Source organism: Sturnira hondurensis, unplaced genomic scaffold (assembly GCF_014824575.4).
Source record: "Sturnira hondurensis isolate 20B ecotype Veracruz unplaced genomic scaffold, ASM1482457v3 Scaffold0021143, whole genome shotgun sequence".
In the NCBI taxonomy this organism is placed as follows: domain Eukaryota; kingdom Metazoa; phylum Chordata; class Mammalia; order Chiroptera; family Phyllostomidae; genus Sturnira; species Sturnira hondurensis.
In genome coordinates, this window is record NW_028093774.1 from 20,193,289 (window position 1) to 20,212,189 (window position 18,901).

Genomic DNA, 18,901 nt, shown 5'->3' on the forward strand with positions numbered 1-18,901 from the left:
CAAAAGTGATAATGTCCACAAAAGCAGTTTGCAAACCATACAGTGCGTTGCTCAAGTGAGCCTTCTGTCCTGGACGCAGATATCCTCACGCCTTCAAAGACCTGGGCCGGCTGATACTGAACCAGGGCTTTCAACCAATGGCTGCCAGGCCGGAACCACCTGCCAGGCGCACCCAGAACAACAGAATCAAGATCTCCCAGCTCCGCGTCAATACGTCCATAACCGCTCTCCAGGGCACGCCCCTGGGTAGCCAAGATCGCTCCACATTCCTCCTGGGTCCCACACAACATGCTGCCAAAGAGTTCTCACTGCTGCTGGATGGCCGCTAGCAATAGAAAAGAGAGAAAATGCCCCGACCAGATCCTGACCTCTGCAGCGCTGTTGGCAGGAAAGGGGGCTTTAATAGTTTCAGCCACCGATTCTGGAGCACAGAGAGGTGCTGGGCGATGTACGTGCATCATCCCTTTCAACTGCCCCTCTGAGAGGGAGGTGTCATTCTTCCCTGTTTTTTAAAGTAGCTTTATTGAGATACCACATACCGTACAATCCACCCACTTCGAGTATACAATTCAACAGCTTTTAGTATATTCAAAAAGTTGTATTACCACAGTCATTATCAGAACATATTTGCCACCTCCAAAAGATACCCCACTCTCCTTAGCTATCGCCACCCCGCAACTTCTCCCACCGCCCCAGCCCTCAGCACCAGGGACCTGGTTTTCTTCTCTATCTCCGTGCATTTGCCTATTCTGGGCCTTTCACCTCAATGAAGTCCTGCAACAGGTGGTCCTTTGTGACCAGCTTCTTTCACTTAACGTCATGTTCTCGAGGTATGTGCATGTTGTAGCATGGGTCAGTGCATGTTGTAGTGTGGGTCAGCGCTTTGCTCCTTTTTACAGCCAAATAATATTCCAGTGTATGGACATCATATATCACCTCTCCATTCATCGTCAGATGGCCATTTGGGTGGTCTCCCCTCGTGCGATATTATGAATAATACAGCTGTGAACATTCCTGTACGGGTTTCCGTGTGAGCACGTTCTCCTTTCCATGGGCTGCACACTCGCCGGGAAACTGCTGTCCTGTGATGTGGGTCTCCGTTTAGCCTTCTGAGGGGCTGCCAGGCTGTTTCCCAAAGCGGTCGGGACAGTCTACCTCCCTGCCCGCAGTTCATGAGGTTACCACTTCTCCCCAGCCCCATCAACCCAGCCCCATCGACACTTGTGATTCCCTGCCTTTTTTTATGACAGCCCCCCCGAGTGGGTGTGAAGTGGTGTCTCAGTGTGGTTTGGGATCACACATCTTTGGTGGCTACTGCGGCTGATCAGTGTCTCCTCTTGTGCTTGTTACCCATCCACATAACTTCTTGAGAGAAACATACACTCACATACTTTGCCCATTTTTAAGCTGGGCTATTTGCTTTTTTTTGTTATTGAGTTGTAATAATTCTTTACATTTTCTAGATATAATTTCCTTCTCAGATCTGTAATTTGCAGACATGTTTTCTCATTCTGCGGGCTGTCTGCTTACTTTGCGTCCTTTAAAGCACAAAGTTTTTAGTTTTGATGATGTCCAGTTACCTATTTTTTATTTTGTGGCTTGTGTTTTTGGTGTCCTATCGAATCCAAAGTCACAAAGACTTATTGCTATTTTCTTCTAAGGGTTATGCAGTTTTAGTTCTCACATTCAGTCTCTGATCCAGGTGGAGTTAATTTTCATACACGTGGTCTATCTCTGTCCCCTCCCAGTTTTTCAACAAAGGAAACTGAAGCTCAAGTGTCCAGTAACCTCTCCAGAGCTGAACCGTCCCAATGTAGCCATCCTGTGGGGCCTCGGAAGAGCCCAGGTCTGTTACTGGGGGTGGCTGGGAGAGGAGGCGGCGGGGGGCGGGGTGGGGGGGCACGGAGCACCACAGGGACCGAGTCAGGGGAGCTGCTCCCCAAGAACCTGCACGTGCACTATTTTTGGTTAAAGGGACAATGCAGCCTCAGAACAAAGCACAGCCCATGAGTCCCAGCACAGGGCAGGGTGAGTCCCCTCAAGGGGTCACCAAAGCCAAAGGAGGCCTGTAACGTCATGTCCAGCACCTCCACGGCCTGCCCAAATCCGCCCAAACGTTCTCCTAGTCACTGAGCTCTGTCCTCAAGCCAAGTTATCTTGTGTCTTTGGGTTACAGAAGAGGGAAGGAGGCTTGGCTGACCCCAGAGTTGTTCGGCCAGAGGAGGTCACCTGTGAGAGGGCTGTTTCCCAACTCTGAGTCCACGCTGACCGTGGATCTGGGGACACCAAAGTGAGATGACCAGCACTGACAGGAAAGGCCACTTGGTAGGGCTGCTAAAGAAACCCGATGGGTCATGGAAATCCAGCGATGACCTTAACATCAGAGGAAACAAGATAAGGGGTCACATGAGGCAGCTCAGGGGAAACCAGAGGTTGGAAGGGCCTTTCCATTTGCATCTCGAGATGGAAACTGCAGCTCGGGCTGCATCTACGCCGCATCACCAACCAGAATCGGGAGGGTCTGCTCGCTCTCCGGGGACCCAGGTGGCAGGCACAGCACACTGGGGAGGCCAGTGCCGCCAGAGTTCGCACAGCCGTTCCCTGCAAATAATGGACTTCAGCCTCAGTAATGTGATTTATAGGGGGTTGCACTGCAGTCAAGGTCATCTCTACACTCTGTGCCTCGCTCGACCTTCACGACAAAACTGTGGGTTTTAGCTTCCTCCTCTCATAGATGAAAAAACTGACGCTCAGAAAAGACCAGCGGACTTGGCCAATTGCACGCAGGGAGCCAGACTTTGACCCCAGAAGCTTGAGCCAAACCCAGAGCTCCTCCCAGGCCCCAGAAACTGCCCCTCTAGTTAGGAAGCCAGGATGGGGTCCTGCTCCAGGGTCACGTGGGCACCTCTGTGCACTGCGGCCACATACCACCTCCAAGGGCAAACATCCTCAAGGAAATGAAAGCCCAAGGAGCAACTTTTGAATAAATTATAAAACTAATTTGCATAATGGGCACATTCGAAAAGTAAAGCATAACCACATCTTCCACTTCTCATGTGTCTTGGTTAAGTAGTAGGCGCTATGCAAAATCCTTACCCTGCGTGAGTTCATTTAATCACCACGGCAACACTGCCAGGTAGGTACTAATGTCATCCCCACATTAAAACAGAGAATCTAAGAAGGCAGCCTAGGGCTCCCTGAACTTTTCAGAGGTACCTGATTTCTGCTAAGAACATACGTGTCCAGCCACATCCCCACCATCACCCCTGCAAGGGACCCTTACTAGGACGACAGCAGGCGTGACCTACCTCTGATGTCAAAGGAGCTTCAGGAGCCCGGTGAACGCTCAGGCTGCAGCATCAGATCCGACTCGAAACCACAGGGGGCGACGTCAAACGCAGTCAAAGCTGCTTTTAGCTGCCGCTCATTTTCCCTCAAATTAAACTATTAAAGGGAAGAGAGAGCTAACAGCTTTTTCAAATGTGCTAACGGAATTAAAATGGAAATTCAGGATTTCAAAGACGAGTCAGGAGAATCTGTTCCAAGAGAGGGCCAGATTGGACCTCTCTGCCAAACGAGTACGAGACAGAAAAAGCGTCTGAGTCAGGGGGAAGAAGGCCAATGCTGTGCCGAAGAGCCACAAATTAAAAACCAATTATGCAAGGCCTGCTAAAAAATGTCAGTGGACTGCCTTTATGTTTTAAGTCACTAAAAACACAAGCGTGCTTACACCAACATTTACCCAACACATGAGCTGGTGGGGGGCAACTTTTTGTGCTCAGGCTAAACTCAGTGAACATTTGGTCTTTCTCGTGAGCCAACTCTGGGAAACCACCTGTGGCTGAGGGCAAGCACACCTTCCGAGAAAACCCTACAGGTTCCACCAAATTCACATTTCATGCCAAGGTAGAAATTTTCTAAATGTCCTTTGGGGTCCCTGGGGAAGGTGGAAAATGACCAGCGTGAAATCCACAAACAGCTAAGTCTCCTGCTCTGAAGATGCCGAGAAACTGGGTCCAGCCGGTCACCAGGGGGAATGCATGCTGGAAAGGTGGTCTGCGACGGAATGCGCACACTGATTCCTCAAGGTAAAGCCTGTGGGATGCTCCCTGACACGGAGCAGAAGAGCCCAGGAGATGTGTGATAAGCAAAGTCATCCCTGATCCTAAACAACACACCGATTCCCTGGACTCTGCCTTCAGAGAGTCTGAGTCCGTGGGCCCAGGGAGGGGGTGGGGTGGGGGTTGAAAATCTGTATTTATGTTTCTAAGCTATTTGATGATCAGCCAAGTTCGGAGATGGTTGGCTTGGTTCTCATTGTGCTCTTTTTTTCTGCCTGAAGTCACTGAAGTTCAGAAACAGAAAAACAAATGGACAGTGCTTAGAGGTAAGAATTGAGACGGACAGAAATCAAAGTAGAGCGCGTTTAAGTGACCTGCCAGGTTGACGTGGCTAATGAACATTTAAAACAACAAGCACGCCTGGCTGGTGTAGCTCAGTGGATTGAGTGCGGGCCGGCGAACCAAAGGATCGAGGTTCGATTCCCAGTCAGGGCACGTGCCTGGGTTGCAGGCCAGTTCCCAGCAGGGGACATATGAGAGGCAACCATACATTGATATTTCTCTCCCTCTCTCCTTCCCTTCCCCTCTAAAGATAAATAAATAAAATTTAAAAAAAAACAAGCGCATATTGAACATTCAGTTTATGTGAGGTACCGCACACAGTCTGCCGGGAGTAAAAAGAAAGTACGATCTAGTCCCTGTCCTTGAAACCTAAATGCAGGACCCAAACCCAAAAGCAAGCTGGTAACACAGATAGGGTGAAGTGGGCTGGGTTTATAAGGCAACAGGGAGTAGTGGGGCCTGTGGTAAAATCAAGGCCACATGCTAATACTGCGAGCATCTGCTACTCAGCTGTAGCTTTCATTGTACATAAGGGTGTGGACCTAGAGTGGCCTGATAGTCTGGTTTTTAAAAAGAAGCCAGAAAGTTCACATTTCCTGGCTTTTAAATATAGCAACTCATTCAATTAAAAAAAAAGAAAGGAAAGGAAAAAAAAACCACAGTGTGAGGGCCAAATGAGATTCATCTGTAGGCTGACTCCTGCTCATGGAATGATAGTTTACAGCCTCTTTCCTAAGAGGTCACCCAGTCCAATCGCCCTTGAGCTTGAGTCCCCTCTAGAGCCCTGCAGTGGCACAGAGGGTGAGGGGTCCCATCTAGCAGGTGGTTAGGTAAGCGCTTGGTTTGTATATATGTGCGCAAGGGTGGGGCTTCTGGCCTCCCCCCACCCCCCGCCCCACACCCCGAAGCCACACCGAAAATGCATTCCAGGCCCAGAAGCGGGGTGTGGCCCCTGCAGCCACAGCAGCTCACTCATAGATGACCCAGGAAGGACCAAAATTTTTAGGCCAGTAGGGGCTGGTTGTTTGAGGAGGCCAGCTGGAATGGGCTGCAGAATAAAAGTGTAGGAGGGACGGCTCTGGAGAAAGCCAGAGTGGAACACTGGAAAGGAAAGAAGAACAAAAAGGGAAGAAAGAAGAGGAAAAGCGGGTCGGGGTGACAGGTCGGGGTGATAAGAGGGGTAAGCAGTGATGGAAGGAGACTTGACTTGAGGTGGTGAACACACAGTACAGTGTACAGATGATACACAAGGTCCGGCACAAATAATGCCCCTTTCTCATTACAAAATTTTTTATTGCAAAATTATAAGCAGGTCATTCTGTATCATACCAATATCACACTCAAGCACAGCTTGTGACATTTTAGGTGAAATGTTCAAATTGCTGTCCATCTCCAGTGAGACATTCATGCACCCTAGAGCCTGGGTTCTAAAAACCCCACAACCCAGAATATGAAATCCCCAGGTCCTAGGCAACCATCAAGATCAGCAGTGTGGCCACTCAGCATGCACTTGGTCTGCCTAGTTTTCCTTCAGGATACTACTACCCGACCTTTTCTATTGTATAGTAATTTGCTTATTTTTATTTCTGGATGCCCCCACTACAACATACATTTCCAAGAAAAAGGGCAAGGGGGAGCTTGTCTACTTTGTTTATGGCTCAGCTCCCAGCACCTGGCACATAGTAGGTGGGTGCTCAGCAAGTATCTGTCGGACAAAGGGACCGCCAGCAAGCGGTTGGCACCAAAACAGTTTAGCATTACATGTCAACCATGTAATAATAGCATCAGCACAAAGCACTTTATCATTTACAAAACCTATTGTTCAACTTAATGCTTCCAGTTTTCTTCTACCAAACTGCTTCATGCATTTGCACCTGGCCCAAAAGACTGCTGGCCTCCGCCAGGTGGACAATCCACGAGCCTGCGCAGACAGAGCTGCCTGCCCAGCGGCTCAGCCCACTCTCTCCAGGCCTTCGGAGACAATGCGGCCACAGAACTGCCGGGCTCAGCGCTAATCGGGCCCTGTCATCAGAATGATCCAGTGTTCTGGGGCCGGTTCGTTCCACCCCACCCCCTTCCTCAGCCTGCTAGGGAGGCAGCCACAGCGTAAGGTTAAAGCTTTGGCTCTAAAGTGAGCTTCCCAGCTGCATGACCTCGGTCCTCTCCAAGCCTTGTTACCCTCATCCATCACGTGGGTATAACACTAACGATAGGAACAATGATTCCTTCCAAGGGGTCTTGTGCAAGTCCAGGGAGATATTTCACAGCTCCGAGCCTGGTGCCTGGCCCAGTGCAGCTGAGACATGGCTATTTCAGCAGCCGCCTTGCCATTGCCCCGGAGCCCAGTCTCGGCACTTCGCAGAGCTGGGAGGCTGGGTGACTTAACCACCTCCTCCCTGGACCTCACAGTCCTTTTCTCTAACATGGGACAAAGCCAGTTGCCAGAATCAGGTAAGGAATACACAAGTTCATGCATGTTAAACACTTAGCACAGGGCCTGGTACATATTCAATGCTTAATACTGTGAGCTAGTGTCTTTTATAATTCAAGAAACCTTTACTAATCTAAGATGCCTATGTGAAAGTCCACCAAAGGCAGTTTCCTATCTGCAAATACATCTTTGGGACATAGGATTCTACAGGAACAAGCTTCTCTCCTCACCTGCTTCAATTGCTCTTAAGAATGGACTCCTCAAGCCCCACCCACCCACTCACCTTGAGTCTGACCTAGGAAGCATTTGGAGGTCAGTTCCCAGTGCAGGGCTGACCTTACTTCACACCCGCACAAGCTACTTCGCGCCCCTGCCATGCTGCAGCCTGACAGGAGGGAGAGGACATGCAAATCTGCCCTAACAACAGCTGGTTATTTTCACGGCCTGGATGGTGTTTGTGGGCGCCTGTGAAGAGAGCGCGTCACTGTCAGGTACGGGGCATATGCCACCAAGTCGGGGAAGGCTGTGAAATGTAAAAATACCCAACCCAAATAAAAACCTCCCCTGCCCCAAGAAAAGAAGGCTCCTCCAGCACCTTTTGCAGAAGGAAGAGGTGGCAATTGCACCTTGCAGGCAAATCTTTAGTGGCCCAGCCCCTGCATAAGGCTTTTCATCAATGCTGCAGCCTCAGCAGCCCAGGGACAGCCCAGGGACACTGATTTTAAGTGGCGATTAGACTGCGGAATGACCCAGAAATGGGTGCTTTCAAGTTACGGACCTGGGAAGGTGAACAGCAAAGGACCCAAGGCAAGGGCCCTGCAAAAGGAGAACAGGATTCTAAGTAAGCCAGGAAGTGCTATCGACGGCACGTTGATCTACAGTCGATTCACAAGAACGTAATTACCATCAACGCTCATCTCGAAATCAACAGTCTTTAGTGGGCATCTACAATGCATCGAACCCAGGTGACTGAAGTATAAATGTCTACAACAGGGGTCAAGCAGTTAAGGTACGTGAAGGCAGCTGGTGGTAACAGAAGACAAACCAAGTGTAAAAAAAAAAATTAAGTAATAGAGAGGCATGGGAGCCTGTGGCAAACTGGGAAGAGGAAAGCAGCGGGGGGCATCTCTGCCTCCCTGTGGCTGATGCCATGCCAGGACAGGGCATGGTATAACCAGGTCTTCTGATTTTTTAATTGAAGATTAAAATCCAACTTCGTAAGTGAAGTGTTGGGTTAAGTTTCTTTTAAAATACCGTGCAGGCCAAACAAAACACATCTGAGAGCCAGATCCAGGATGCAAGTGGCCAGTTTGCCACCCTTGGCCAAGCCCCCAGAGGCCCTTCTTTGCAGTTTTTGGGGTACCCTGGGGAGAGGGGCACCAAGCAGTAGCTGTGTCCTATGCTCAACTCCCCACTGCCAGGACCAGACACCATGCTCCACTCAGGAGCCCCTCTCTTCGGAATGTCCAGCCTCCAAGCTCATCCTCAAGCATGAGCCCGCTTCCGGGAGCACGTTTGCCCGTGGAGGCTCCTTCTCATTTGAGCCTGACACTCAGCTGTTTCCCACGTCCCATCCCCCATCTCTGCCCCCAGCCACCTCTCCACCTTCCACCACTGGCTCCTTCTCCCTTCCAGGTGGGCAGCTGTCCTGTCAGGCCTCTGAAGAAATGGCCCTGCCAGGGACCTCAGGCCTTTGGATGAATCACCAGCCCTGGGAAGTGGCAGGGGGCATTCCAGGCACTGATGTGCACCCTTGCTGTGCTGGGCACTTCTGCTTCTCACTAGTCCCCAGGGAAAATCTGCTCTGAAGCAAGTGAGCCTTGAGAGAGCTACAGCTGCAAAGGGCCTGTGGGGGGAATGCTCCCCGTGTGGGTGCCCAGTAAGCACCTACAGCAGACCATTACATGCAGCTGAGGCCGTGCCCAGCTCTGGCAGCTCCCTGGGAAGAAGGCCACACCATCTTTCCTCCCCATTCCCATGTCTGGCTGTAGCCGGGGACCAAGGCTGTTAGAACACCGGGGGCGCAGTAGAGACACGACTAATGATAATTTTTGAAGATAACCCAATATTGGTATTCTCTTGTATATTTTTCAGAGCGTGGGCACAGTTCCATTATCTCTCCCCATTCTCCCAACACGCCAGAGAGACTGTCCCTATATTGTTATTCGTTACTGTTATTAATCACTCTTCCCTTGCCCCTCAAAGAACCAGAGACACGTTCAGCATCCTGCCCTGGCCCAGGACTCCTCAAACTTTAACGTGTCCCTGAATTCCCCAGGGGAACTTACTAAGGTGCAGATTCTGTTTCAGAAGGTCTAGAGTGGAGCCTGGGACTCTGCATTTTTAACGAGCCACAGGGAGACGTGGATGCTCCTGGTCCTCAGAGCCCATGTTGAACAGCAACACTTAGGTCGCCTGGTGGGGGGGGGGCAGGAGTAGGGCTAGACCTGTGTCTCTAACCCAGGCGTCCTTCCCTGGGACTCTGCCTGGGAAAACAAGGCTCACTCACCTCACTCTTCACGGGCTGAGGCCTCTTGCCCAGTTTCACCTCCAGGAAGTGCAAGGGGGCGATCATGGGCCCGATGCTGCGGATGTTGGCGTATTTCAGCTCCTCTGCAGTCAGGGCCGAGCTGGGGAGTCCGGTCAGGGGGCCGAGCCCGGGCAGAGAGCCCGCAGTCACGGAAGGGTCTGGGATCTGCCCAGGCATCATAGCAGGAGGAGCGGCAGTGCAGCCTGGAGGGGGCGGGAGGAGAGCAGGACACATGCTGTCAGCCACAGGAGGTGCCACAAGGGCTTAAGCCCCAAATCTTGCCAGGACCTCCTTCCTTCTTTCACTAATGTCCCCCTGAACCCCTTCCCAACCCAGTGGTTCTTTCTGCCCTTAAGTCCATTTTGTTATAGAGGGAAACTTAATCCACTAATTCATTTCAAGGTTATCCTTGGCATTGCAGGTAAGGTTTAATCCAACCATCGGCTCATCAATTCAGCATTTGCCATGAGCTCGGCATTGCCTAATCCTCCCATTAGCCCCGTAAGACTGGGTCAGTGCCCGTGACACAGAGGAAGAAGCTGAGGCTTAGAAAGATAACTTGCTCAAAGACTGTACACAGTTAAAACTGGAAGAGCTGGGATTTAAACTGCAACGTACTGCCTCCCAAGAGAATGGATTATAACGATGGAATCTCAAGCACCTTTGCACCTGTTTAAGAGAGAGCTATTTTTGGTCTGGCACGGTGCCTCCCCTCAAATCACACATCCCGTTCTGCATTCTTGTTAAGACACCCTGCATATGAAATGAAGCAAATCGAAGTTAAAGGTGAGCGTGTGTGTGAGCATGTGCCTCTGGGATCTATGATTGAAGAGACAGGGGCAAAGGAGATGGAATCAACTAGCATGTGCTTTCCCAGGGGAGACCAGTACGAGACCAGTCCTCCAGGGTCTCCTCTTTCTCCAGGCAAACACATATTCTGATGTCCCAGGCCCAGAAGGTTCACTAGGGAAGAAAGACTCGGACATGAAAGACATAAATTAGGTCAACTCCAGGAGAATTCTTATTTCTTCCTTCTCTTTACTGGGAGGAGCTCAGGGGTAAGAAATGGTCACTTCAAGGCACAGATGACAGTGTACAAAGCTTGTCTTCCAATAAAGCCAGATTTATCTGGTCCCTTCCAGGGCTCCTCTATCCATCCACCCAGCCAGCCAGCCAGCCACCTGGTTGTTGACCTACAACACTGTGAGTGAGGAGGTACATTCTACCCACTCCTTAGCACCCAGAACCCCCGGGCCATCTCAGAAAAGGATCTGAGACTCACTCACGTTATGTTACAGTCTCAGAGCAGCAGGAGGCCCTGTGCTTATCAGCACCACATCCTCATTTTGCACGTGAGGAACCTGAAGCTCACAGAGGTTCTATGACTTGTCCAAGGTCACACTCCAAAGCCAGAGCGGGAAAGAGCTGGACTCCTGGTCCCTGGATTTTAGAACCAGAGCTTTCTCATCCTGCCCTAGTTTGTTTCCCCCTCCCTGGGTTCCAAGGAATGTTAATGTGGAAGGAATGGCTTTCTAACGGTAGACGTTCGTTCAGACGCCAGCCCAGAGGGGAGGATGGCTGTCCTGCACAGAGAACCCTTTACTTCGCCTCCCATTAAGATCCAGGTTTTAGGAAGCTCCCTGAATAACCCCATGGCAGCTTGGATGGGAGCCCAGACACAGATGGCCCCTGAGACATCTCGGGTGTGGTGGGTCAATGTGCTGTGACCCACCCTAAACCTGAGCCACACCAGGAGGCTGCTCTAGGGCATGACGATGAGCTGCACGTCTCCCCGGGGAAAACAAGAAACAGGCCAGCATAAGGACTCTTTTCTGTGTGGCAAAAGGATGCCTGGGTCCAGCCCTATGGACACTCAGCAGGCAGAGGAGGCCAACTTTAGGCCACCTGAGCCAAACTGACAAAGGAAACTTGTATTTCCTTCTCACAAGAAGAGAAAACCCTACAAAACCCCCTCTTCTAGACCTGAACTGATGCTACAAAAAGTCAATGACCCCCAAAAGGATGCTTCACTGAGCAAGTCAAAAGGGACAGGAGACAGGAGGCTGGAAAATGCTGTGTGTCCGGTGCTTTAGCTGAACACACACCCCAGGTAGGGCGCAAAGCAAAAATATAGGCCAACATCCCCTCCTTGGCCAGACGCCCCAGAACCTCCCTGAACTGGAAGGATCCATTCCCACGTGTCAAAATGTACCACGTGCCCCTTAGCACGTGGAGGGGTGATTCCAGGGGGCAGCTGGTTGTTGCCCCATGTGACCTCTGTGCCTAGCATCATTTCTGGCATAAAAATGGTAATCAAGAAATACTTACTGAATGATAAACAAATGAATGAACAAACAAATAATAACAAATCCATGGCACAGCAAAATTCAGTGAGTGGGGTAGGGACCTCCCTCTAGCAGTTCAGATGCTCATGATCTGCCTCCAGCTGCCCCGCCCCACAGCGGACCCTCCCCACAGCGGACCCGCCCCACAGCGGACCCCAAGAAAAACGCTTCTGTGTGTTTCCCCGCCTAAGCCATCTCTGAGAGATAGAAGCCAGACCCCACTCTGTTCCGGGAATGATAGGCTCCGCTTGCAGCTTCTGTTTATTTTCATACAGATGGTATAAATGAGACACTAACAAATGATCCCAAAATATCTGCTACTGTGGAACCCACCCCCTCCAACAGGGGTAACTAGTCCATGGGAGCAGCAGCCCCATAAATTCTTGCCATTCCGGATTCCCTGTGAACCCAACCCAACAACGACCTCACTCAGGGGATGGGGCTCCAGGCTCTCCTCTGCAGAAGCAAAAAAATCCCCCTCTTTCCTTCCCTCCCAAGGGCGCCCCTAACTGCTCCGATATAAACCACAAAGTCCTTAACACATGCCAATCCTAGGAGACAACCACAACAGCTGACGTTCACGAGTGAGAAGTCATCCTAACCAGCTCTGGGGGTGGGACGGGGAAAGGGGGAGGGTGCAGAGAGGCTGCCTTTCATAACTGTATCCTCATTAACTGGAAAGAGCTGGCTGACAACCCAAGGCTGAAAGGCAACTTTGGTGATATGAAAAATAAGACAATCCACTGTGATTTAGAGATCTATAAAAAGAGGAGGGGCAGGGGGTAGTGGCCGGGAACCAATAACAGCCAAGAGGAATTTACCCACTTCAAGGAAGACAGGAAAGATGACAAGAGGTGAAATCATCTCCCAAACTGGTTGTTCCATACGGAAACAATTTAGGAGGAAAAGAAGAACTAGGCACTAAAAGCTTTAGGGGAAGAACCCAGAGTTGTTATTTTTTTTTTCTCTTCAGGGCCCAGGAGGTCTGAAAAGAAGATAAACACCCTCCACGTCTCCATTAGTAACTAGGATGCACAAATAAAGAGCAAGCGCTATACACTGGCAGAAGACCAAAATTGGCGAATGAAGGTTGTGCCTCAAAGACAGGCCTAGAATCCAAAAAGACTTTGGCAATTTGGGATACTGACCAGGAATAACCTGGAAACTAGCCAATGAAGAAACACTGGGTATGCACAGAGCCAGAGGTGACTGATGAGCAAGGCATGAAGAAGACAGAGAGGGGTCAGGAGGTCACAGTGGATCCTAAACTGTTGTTGAGCCCAAGGTTACGAGTAATCTGATGCAGGTCCCTGAAAGCCAGCTCCAGAGAAACAGGGACCAGATGGAGCCAGGGGGAAAGAGCCTGGTGATCCGATATCAGTATCTCTCTGTTCTGACTCACTCAGGGACAAGGACTCACAGGCACGCAGCTGGGGTGCTGTCTTGTACAAGCAGAAGAAAAGCCAGAAAACATTTCAAGTCCAGAAAATGGACCCTATTGGGAAATATGAACATAAAACATCATTTTAGATGAAATTTTTTTTAAAAAGGTGGCTCTGGGTGGTATAGCTCAGTGGATTGAGCACGGGCCTGTGAAACAAAGGGTCAATTGGTTCGATTCCCAGTCAGGGCACATGCCTGGGTTGCAGGCCAGGTCCCCAGTAGGGGACACTTTAGAGGCAACCACACATTGGTGTTTCTCTCCCACTCTTTCTCCTTCCCTTCCCCTCTCTAAAAATAAATAAATAAAATATTTTTTTAAAAGGTAGAATTTAAGTTTTTCGCTCTTATTTTTGTCTGCTTACTATATGTAAATCTATGAGATATCATATTTTAAGGGAGTGTCCACATATAAATAACAGTCTGCTTTGTTAGGTCATACTTGTAAAGGGCTATTTTTATTAGAAAGTGCCCAGTCATTGGCATCTTCACCTAGAATGGCAAAGACAGATTAAAAAAAAAAAAAAAGGACAGGTTAAGAGAAAGTGAGGATTTGCATCACAAACTTTCTGTCTACAGAAACAAAAGTTTAAGCTCTACAATTCCTGGGCCTCTTTGAGAAGGTTAGCTCCCCTCCGGGCAGACAGCTGGCCCAGGCTGGCATCCGGAGCCAGGAAGGGGTGTGCAAGTGAGTGCAGGCAGCCTAAAGCTGCAAGGTTCCAAACAGTGGAGGTGAGTGAGGACAGGTCAAGGAGCAAGGGGATTAGGCCCCAGGGGCACTAGTGGAGTTGGAAGCAGAGAGCAGGCAGCCAGCACCTGGGAATCACCCAGAGCAGGTGGGAGGTCTTGAGAGCTGGGGCCTGGGAAGATTCCCAGGAGGAAAATGTGGGTGGGGAGGAGGGGGGGGGGGCATGGTGGGAAGGGCTCAGTGCAGAAAAGTGCCACACCAGTGATCACAGAACATAGTGCTAACTATCAAGAATCATGGAGAATTAAACGGCAAACTTGTTCTTGGAGATAAGGAATTATCTGGGATGATCTCGCTCCTGGAATCTGAAATTACGTTGGTCAACTAGCTGCAAAAAGACAAGGAGAATCAGAAGGCAAGGAGCCAACATGGTGGAAAAGCACTCAGACTAAGAATGAGGACAAGGAGCAAAACCCCTCTCCAACGGCTGTCCCAGCCCCACAGGCAGGAGAGCGAGGCAGGTTATGGGTGTGAGCTTTGGAGCCGTATCATCTGAATGGGAAAACTAGTTCTCCTCCTTACTAGCTGTGTGACTTTGGGCAAGTTCCCTAACCTCTCTGTGCCTCACTTTCCTCAGGTGTAAAGTGGGAATAATAGTGTTATTTGCCCTGTAAGTCTGCAGAGAGGATTAAGTTAGTGACAACTTGGAAAGTACCTGGAGCAGCACCTGCCCCTAGGGAGTATGAAGACAGTGTGACCATGAGGGCCCACCTCCCTGGAGGACACCACTGCTGCAGGAGCCCTCAAGGTCACCTCTGTGCCACTCCTACCTACCATTGGTCTCCTCCTCCTACAGCCACAAAAAGGATTCCCCCCCCAGGATTCTCTGCTCTCCTACTTTACAGCTCTTAACCCCAAGGGGCATCCTGCATCCAGGCAGTTACTGCCCAATAGAAACAAAGGGGCCAGGTCAGGGCTGTGCACGAAGGTACAGAAACGAGGCCTAGCACTTGCCCTTTGCCCCAGTTTCCCCCAAGATCTCCTCCACCCTGCATTCCTGAACACAGCTGCCTAGATCCCCGGCACCACCAGCTGCCTGGGTTTCCACTCTTGCCTCCGGAAGCAGAGGGCCGGCACTTTCTGTGTCCTTCAGCCTATTCTATCCTTGCCCTGCTTAGAGGGGGGCCACTCCTCAGATCTTGCTCAGATGAAAAAGGGGGGTGGCAGCAGTCAAGAGAAGCCACCACCACGGCACACAGGTATCCACAATCCCTGGGCAGAAGAAACTGGAACCTCTCCCCAGAAAAGGTTCTTCCCAGGAGACCAGAGAAATGCTTTCAACAAGGCCCAGGCTGTGAGCACTGTCTCCCCTGTCTGATGTAGGTGCTCAATAAATATGCAGTAAGTTACTTCAGCCAGGAACCCGTATCCCCAGCAGCAAGATGAAGCTGGCAAGGCATTGCCACTGACAAGCCTCTGTGCTTTCTTCCCTCTTTATTCCGTCTCTGGTCCTTGGTGTCAGGAGTTCATAGCATGAAACATTCCACAGACACACACAGAGTGTATGATCAATCCTTTAGCCCTTTTGAAAAAATGCCATTGGCCAGCTAAAGCTTTGGAAACGAAGCTCCACAACTGGAGTCCCATGGGCTGTGGTGAAAAAAAAAAAAGACCAGAAAAAAAAATCCCCAGAATGGTGGGCTCTGGCCGGGGCCTCCCATAGCCAGCAATGAGTGTAAAGAAACACAGGCTGAAATTCCAACCCTGGGTCGCTGAGGCATTTGTCTCTGCTGAGCTTCGAGAGGCCAAACCACACACACGCACAAGAGTGAACACACACACATACACACAGGCACACGGAGCTTGGCAGCCCGTAAGTTCCAGAGCGGGTAACACAAGCCACGGAACCGACTGCCAAGACAAGCAACAGAACGAGCCAGGCACAGTTTCATTGGCCACCATACGCTGCATATGGCCCGGGACGCAGCCAAAACAGTGTTCTCACCCTCCTCAAAGGCATAGGAGACCCTCTGTTTTCAAACACACCTCCACAGAGCCTTAATTAAAGGAAAATGGAAAAATAATGTGCCTGCTGCTCTCCCCCTGCCTATATAGGTATGCACACACACATATTCATACACACTCACTCTATTTTTCTCTTCCTCCCATTTCGGTTTCAAAATATAATTCATTCGCATGGAAAAAAGCAAACTGCATCCTGCAGCAGAAAAGCAGAAAAGAATGTTGCTTGCCCTCAGCCCTGGCTCTGATTGCTCAAGTAGAGCTGGAGCTGAATGAATACAGAGCAGGCCAACCTAGAGGCTGCACTGGCCCCTCTCCTCCAGAGCGGAGCTGGAAAACAGAAACACTGGTGAGAGACAGCCCGTTGCAACACCAGCAGCCCCACGACAAAGAAGGCCTGGAGAGCAGAGCCCTCCTCACCCTGCCAAGGGTTGGAAAGCCTGCCCACACAGCCTGCAAACAGGTGGGGGAGACAGGGGCGGGAGGCCGCAAAAGCTAGGCAGTGAGTGTGAGCGAGGAGGTCCTGGTCCAAATCCTTCCCCGGGGGACACCGTTACCACTTATCAGCACATCTCCTTGGAAGTGGCTGCAAACAACCTGGGAGAAAAGTCAGAGGCCCCCACACCCCTATCTTCCAGGAGCCTTTCAAATCTCATAGAACCCAGCTCTTCAGGAAGATTCTGGAGCTGCCTGCAGCTCTGAACCAAAGCCAAATAGAAGGGAAACAGAAGGGCCTTTGAGAAATCTGTCCTCCCTGTTTTAACCCAGGTAAAACCTTACCCAGCCAGAGGCAAGAGAATAGACCTTGCTTTTCTTTCCTGGTCCTGGGGTTAATCAGAGCTATGCTCACACCTGATACCTGGTTAAACTCTCCCCTAGAAATCTGCAAAGGAAGATCAGGCAGCCATCAAAGCTGAAGCCCGATTTGCTGGAAAGATGAAAGCAAATGGGAGGTGTTTTTAGAAACCTTCAGGGAAGGAAGGTGGGGGGAGAGGGTGCAGGTGGGGATGAGGGGAGCTGATATGTGAACACAATTCATAGCTAAGGACTTAAAGAACAAGCAGGAACACAATCGTGGTTTGAAGCTTCCATTTCTGGTGCTCCTCAAACTAAGAACCTGAAGAGAGCCACCAAGATTTAAACCTGGCTACACATGCCCACAGTCTGCAAGCCTTTTTTCAGAGACAGGCTCGGCTCATCTGCCCTGAGTACATGTGGTCAGGACACAGCCTGATGTCCTGGAAGCCAGTAGGGAGGGCCGCACACTACTGAGCCAGGATCAGGCAAACCTTCTAAGTGGAGCTAACCCAAAGGGTCAGTTAATTTCCCTTCCACCAGCTTCTCTGTTTTCACCCGCGGGTAAGGCCCATCCATCTCTGCACAAGAGCCAAGACCTCCCTATCTCCGGGCCCCTCCCAGGGTCTGGGGTCCAGGCCTCCTTTGAGGGGAGGGGCATAAGACAGCGTCCTAAACTGGCAGGTCAGGAGAGGAGGGGCTGGTTACCTAGAAGAGCCGGCATGCCTCCTTATGTAACCTGACTTGGGAGCTAGGGGAACGCAAAGACGACCGGGACCACCCCTAGGTCCTCTCCCAGCCCAGAACCCCAGGGCAATGGCCCTGAGAGAAGCCCTCTCCCAGGTCCTCAGAGAGCCTTGCTTCCTCCCTGCGAGGGGTAGGGGCGGCAGGACTTGCCAGCAGGTCGCTGTCATCTCTCCAGCACCAGCACCCTGCCACCCTGCACCTCCCTGGCCTTTCACCCTCCATCTGCACCCCCAAGGCCTGTCTTCCCCGGGCAGTTTTCTTCCCACTCACCCGCCTTCCCCGCCGCTCCAGTAGAGCACCTCTGCAAACGCACGGGGGAGGAGAGCGCGGGAGGGAGACGGAGGGAGTGCCCTGGCTGCACCGGTTATGGACGGAGCCTCGCGTCCCAGGGCAGGAACCAAAGAGAAGCCACCTACTCCCAGGCGTTTCGCGGGAACAGCCCGGGCCGCAGCGCCCCCCGCCGGGGCAGCTCGGGGTCCCGGGACTGCGTGAGCCTCCCCGCAGGACAGCGGGTTCCGGGCCTCAGCGCGCTCCGCCCGCGCGGGGGCGGTCGTCCCAGGTGCCCGCGGCCCGCGCGCCCCACCCCGCCCGGCCCCGGGGCCCCCAACGCGCGCACGCACCCACCGTGCAGAAGCCGCAGGCGGAGGCGGTGCCCCGGGGGCCGGAGCCCGGCTGCAGGCGCCGTGCCCACTCAGCGCCGCTGCTGCCCGGCCGCCGCGCTCCGCCCGGTGCCCAGGCCCGTCCCGGCCCGGGAGCCGCCGCGGCGCCAGCCCCGCCGCCGCTGCAGCGTCCGCCGCCGCCAGCGCCCCCCGTCGCGGCCGCCGAGCGTCCCTCCCGCAGGCTGTGGCGGGCGGCGGGACGGGTTGCATCAGCCCCGGCTATATAGCGGCCCCTCGGCGGCGGGGAGGGGTCGGGAATGCGGAACCAGCCCGAGCTGCCAGCAGCTCCAGACGTCAGAGGGGGACGGAGAGGAAGGGAAGGAGGGGACAGGGGAGGAGGGGGGTGTGGATCTGGCGCTTCACACCCACTGACCTTCACCTCCCCCTCCGCCTTTCGCGCCCTCCTTCTGCGGCTTCTGGCACTCCTCTCCCGGCAGGGGCGGTCCGGGTCCCGCAGCACCAGCCGGGGCCCCATCGCGATCCCCGGCTCTCCCACCCCGCGGCTCAGGAGCGCGCGAGAGCGCAGGACGCGGCGAGCGGTTATGTAAGAGCATCCCCCGCGCACAGCCGCCCGGCGGCCACCCCGAGAGAGAAGCCGCGGCTCGGAAACAGAGAGAGAAACGAGCAGGAGGCGGCGGGACAGGTCGAAAGCTCTTTGAAGCGTAACGTAACCAGCGTTGAACCATCTTCCTCAGTTCTTAGCTCTTTTTTGCAGATTGAGAGAGAGGATTTCAGCACATTTTCATTCTTGGACACTTCACGACTGAGTCAGTGAGGAAATGATCTCGCAAGCCGGTTTTATGCTCCCATGGACTAGGATGGGCATTAGATTAAGGCATAT

General features: G+C 52.1%; 1 protein-coding gene across 4 annotated transcripts in view; it reads right to left on the reverse strand.

The window, feature by feature from the left end:
• Nucleotides 1-18,526, reverse strand: part of JDP2 (Jun dimerization protein 2) — a 38,149-nt gene extending 19,623 nt beyond the window's left edge. The window contains exons 1-2 of one of the 4 annotated variants that reach the window (XM_037031197.1): nucleotides 18,434-18,526; nucleotides 9,344-9,567 (exon numbers count right to left, since the gene is read on the reverse strand). In XM_037031197.1, coding sequence (XP_036887092.1) covers nucleotides 9,344-9,544 — 201 coding nt within the window. In that variant the 5' untranslated portion in view covers nucleotides 9,545-9,567; nucleotides 18,434-18,526. Of the gene's footprint in view, nucleotides 1-9,343; nucleotides 9,568-13,111; nucleotides 13,205-17,671; nucleotides 17,861-18,025; nucleotides 18,184-18,433 lie in introns of those variants that run through there. The other 3 variants (XM_037031198.1, XM_037031200.1, XM_037031199.1) reach the window with 3 other exon arrangements.
• Nucleotides 18,527-18,901: the final 375 nt, after the last annotated feature.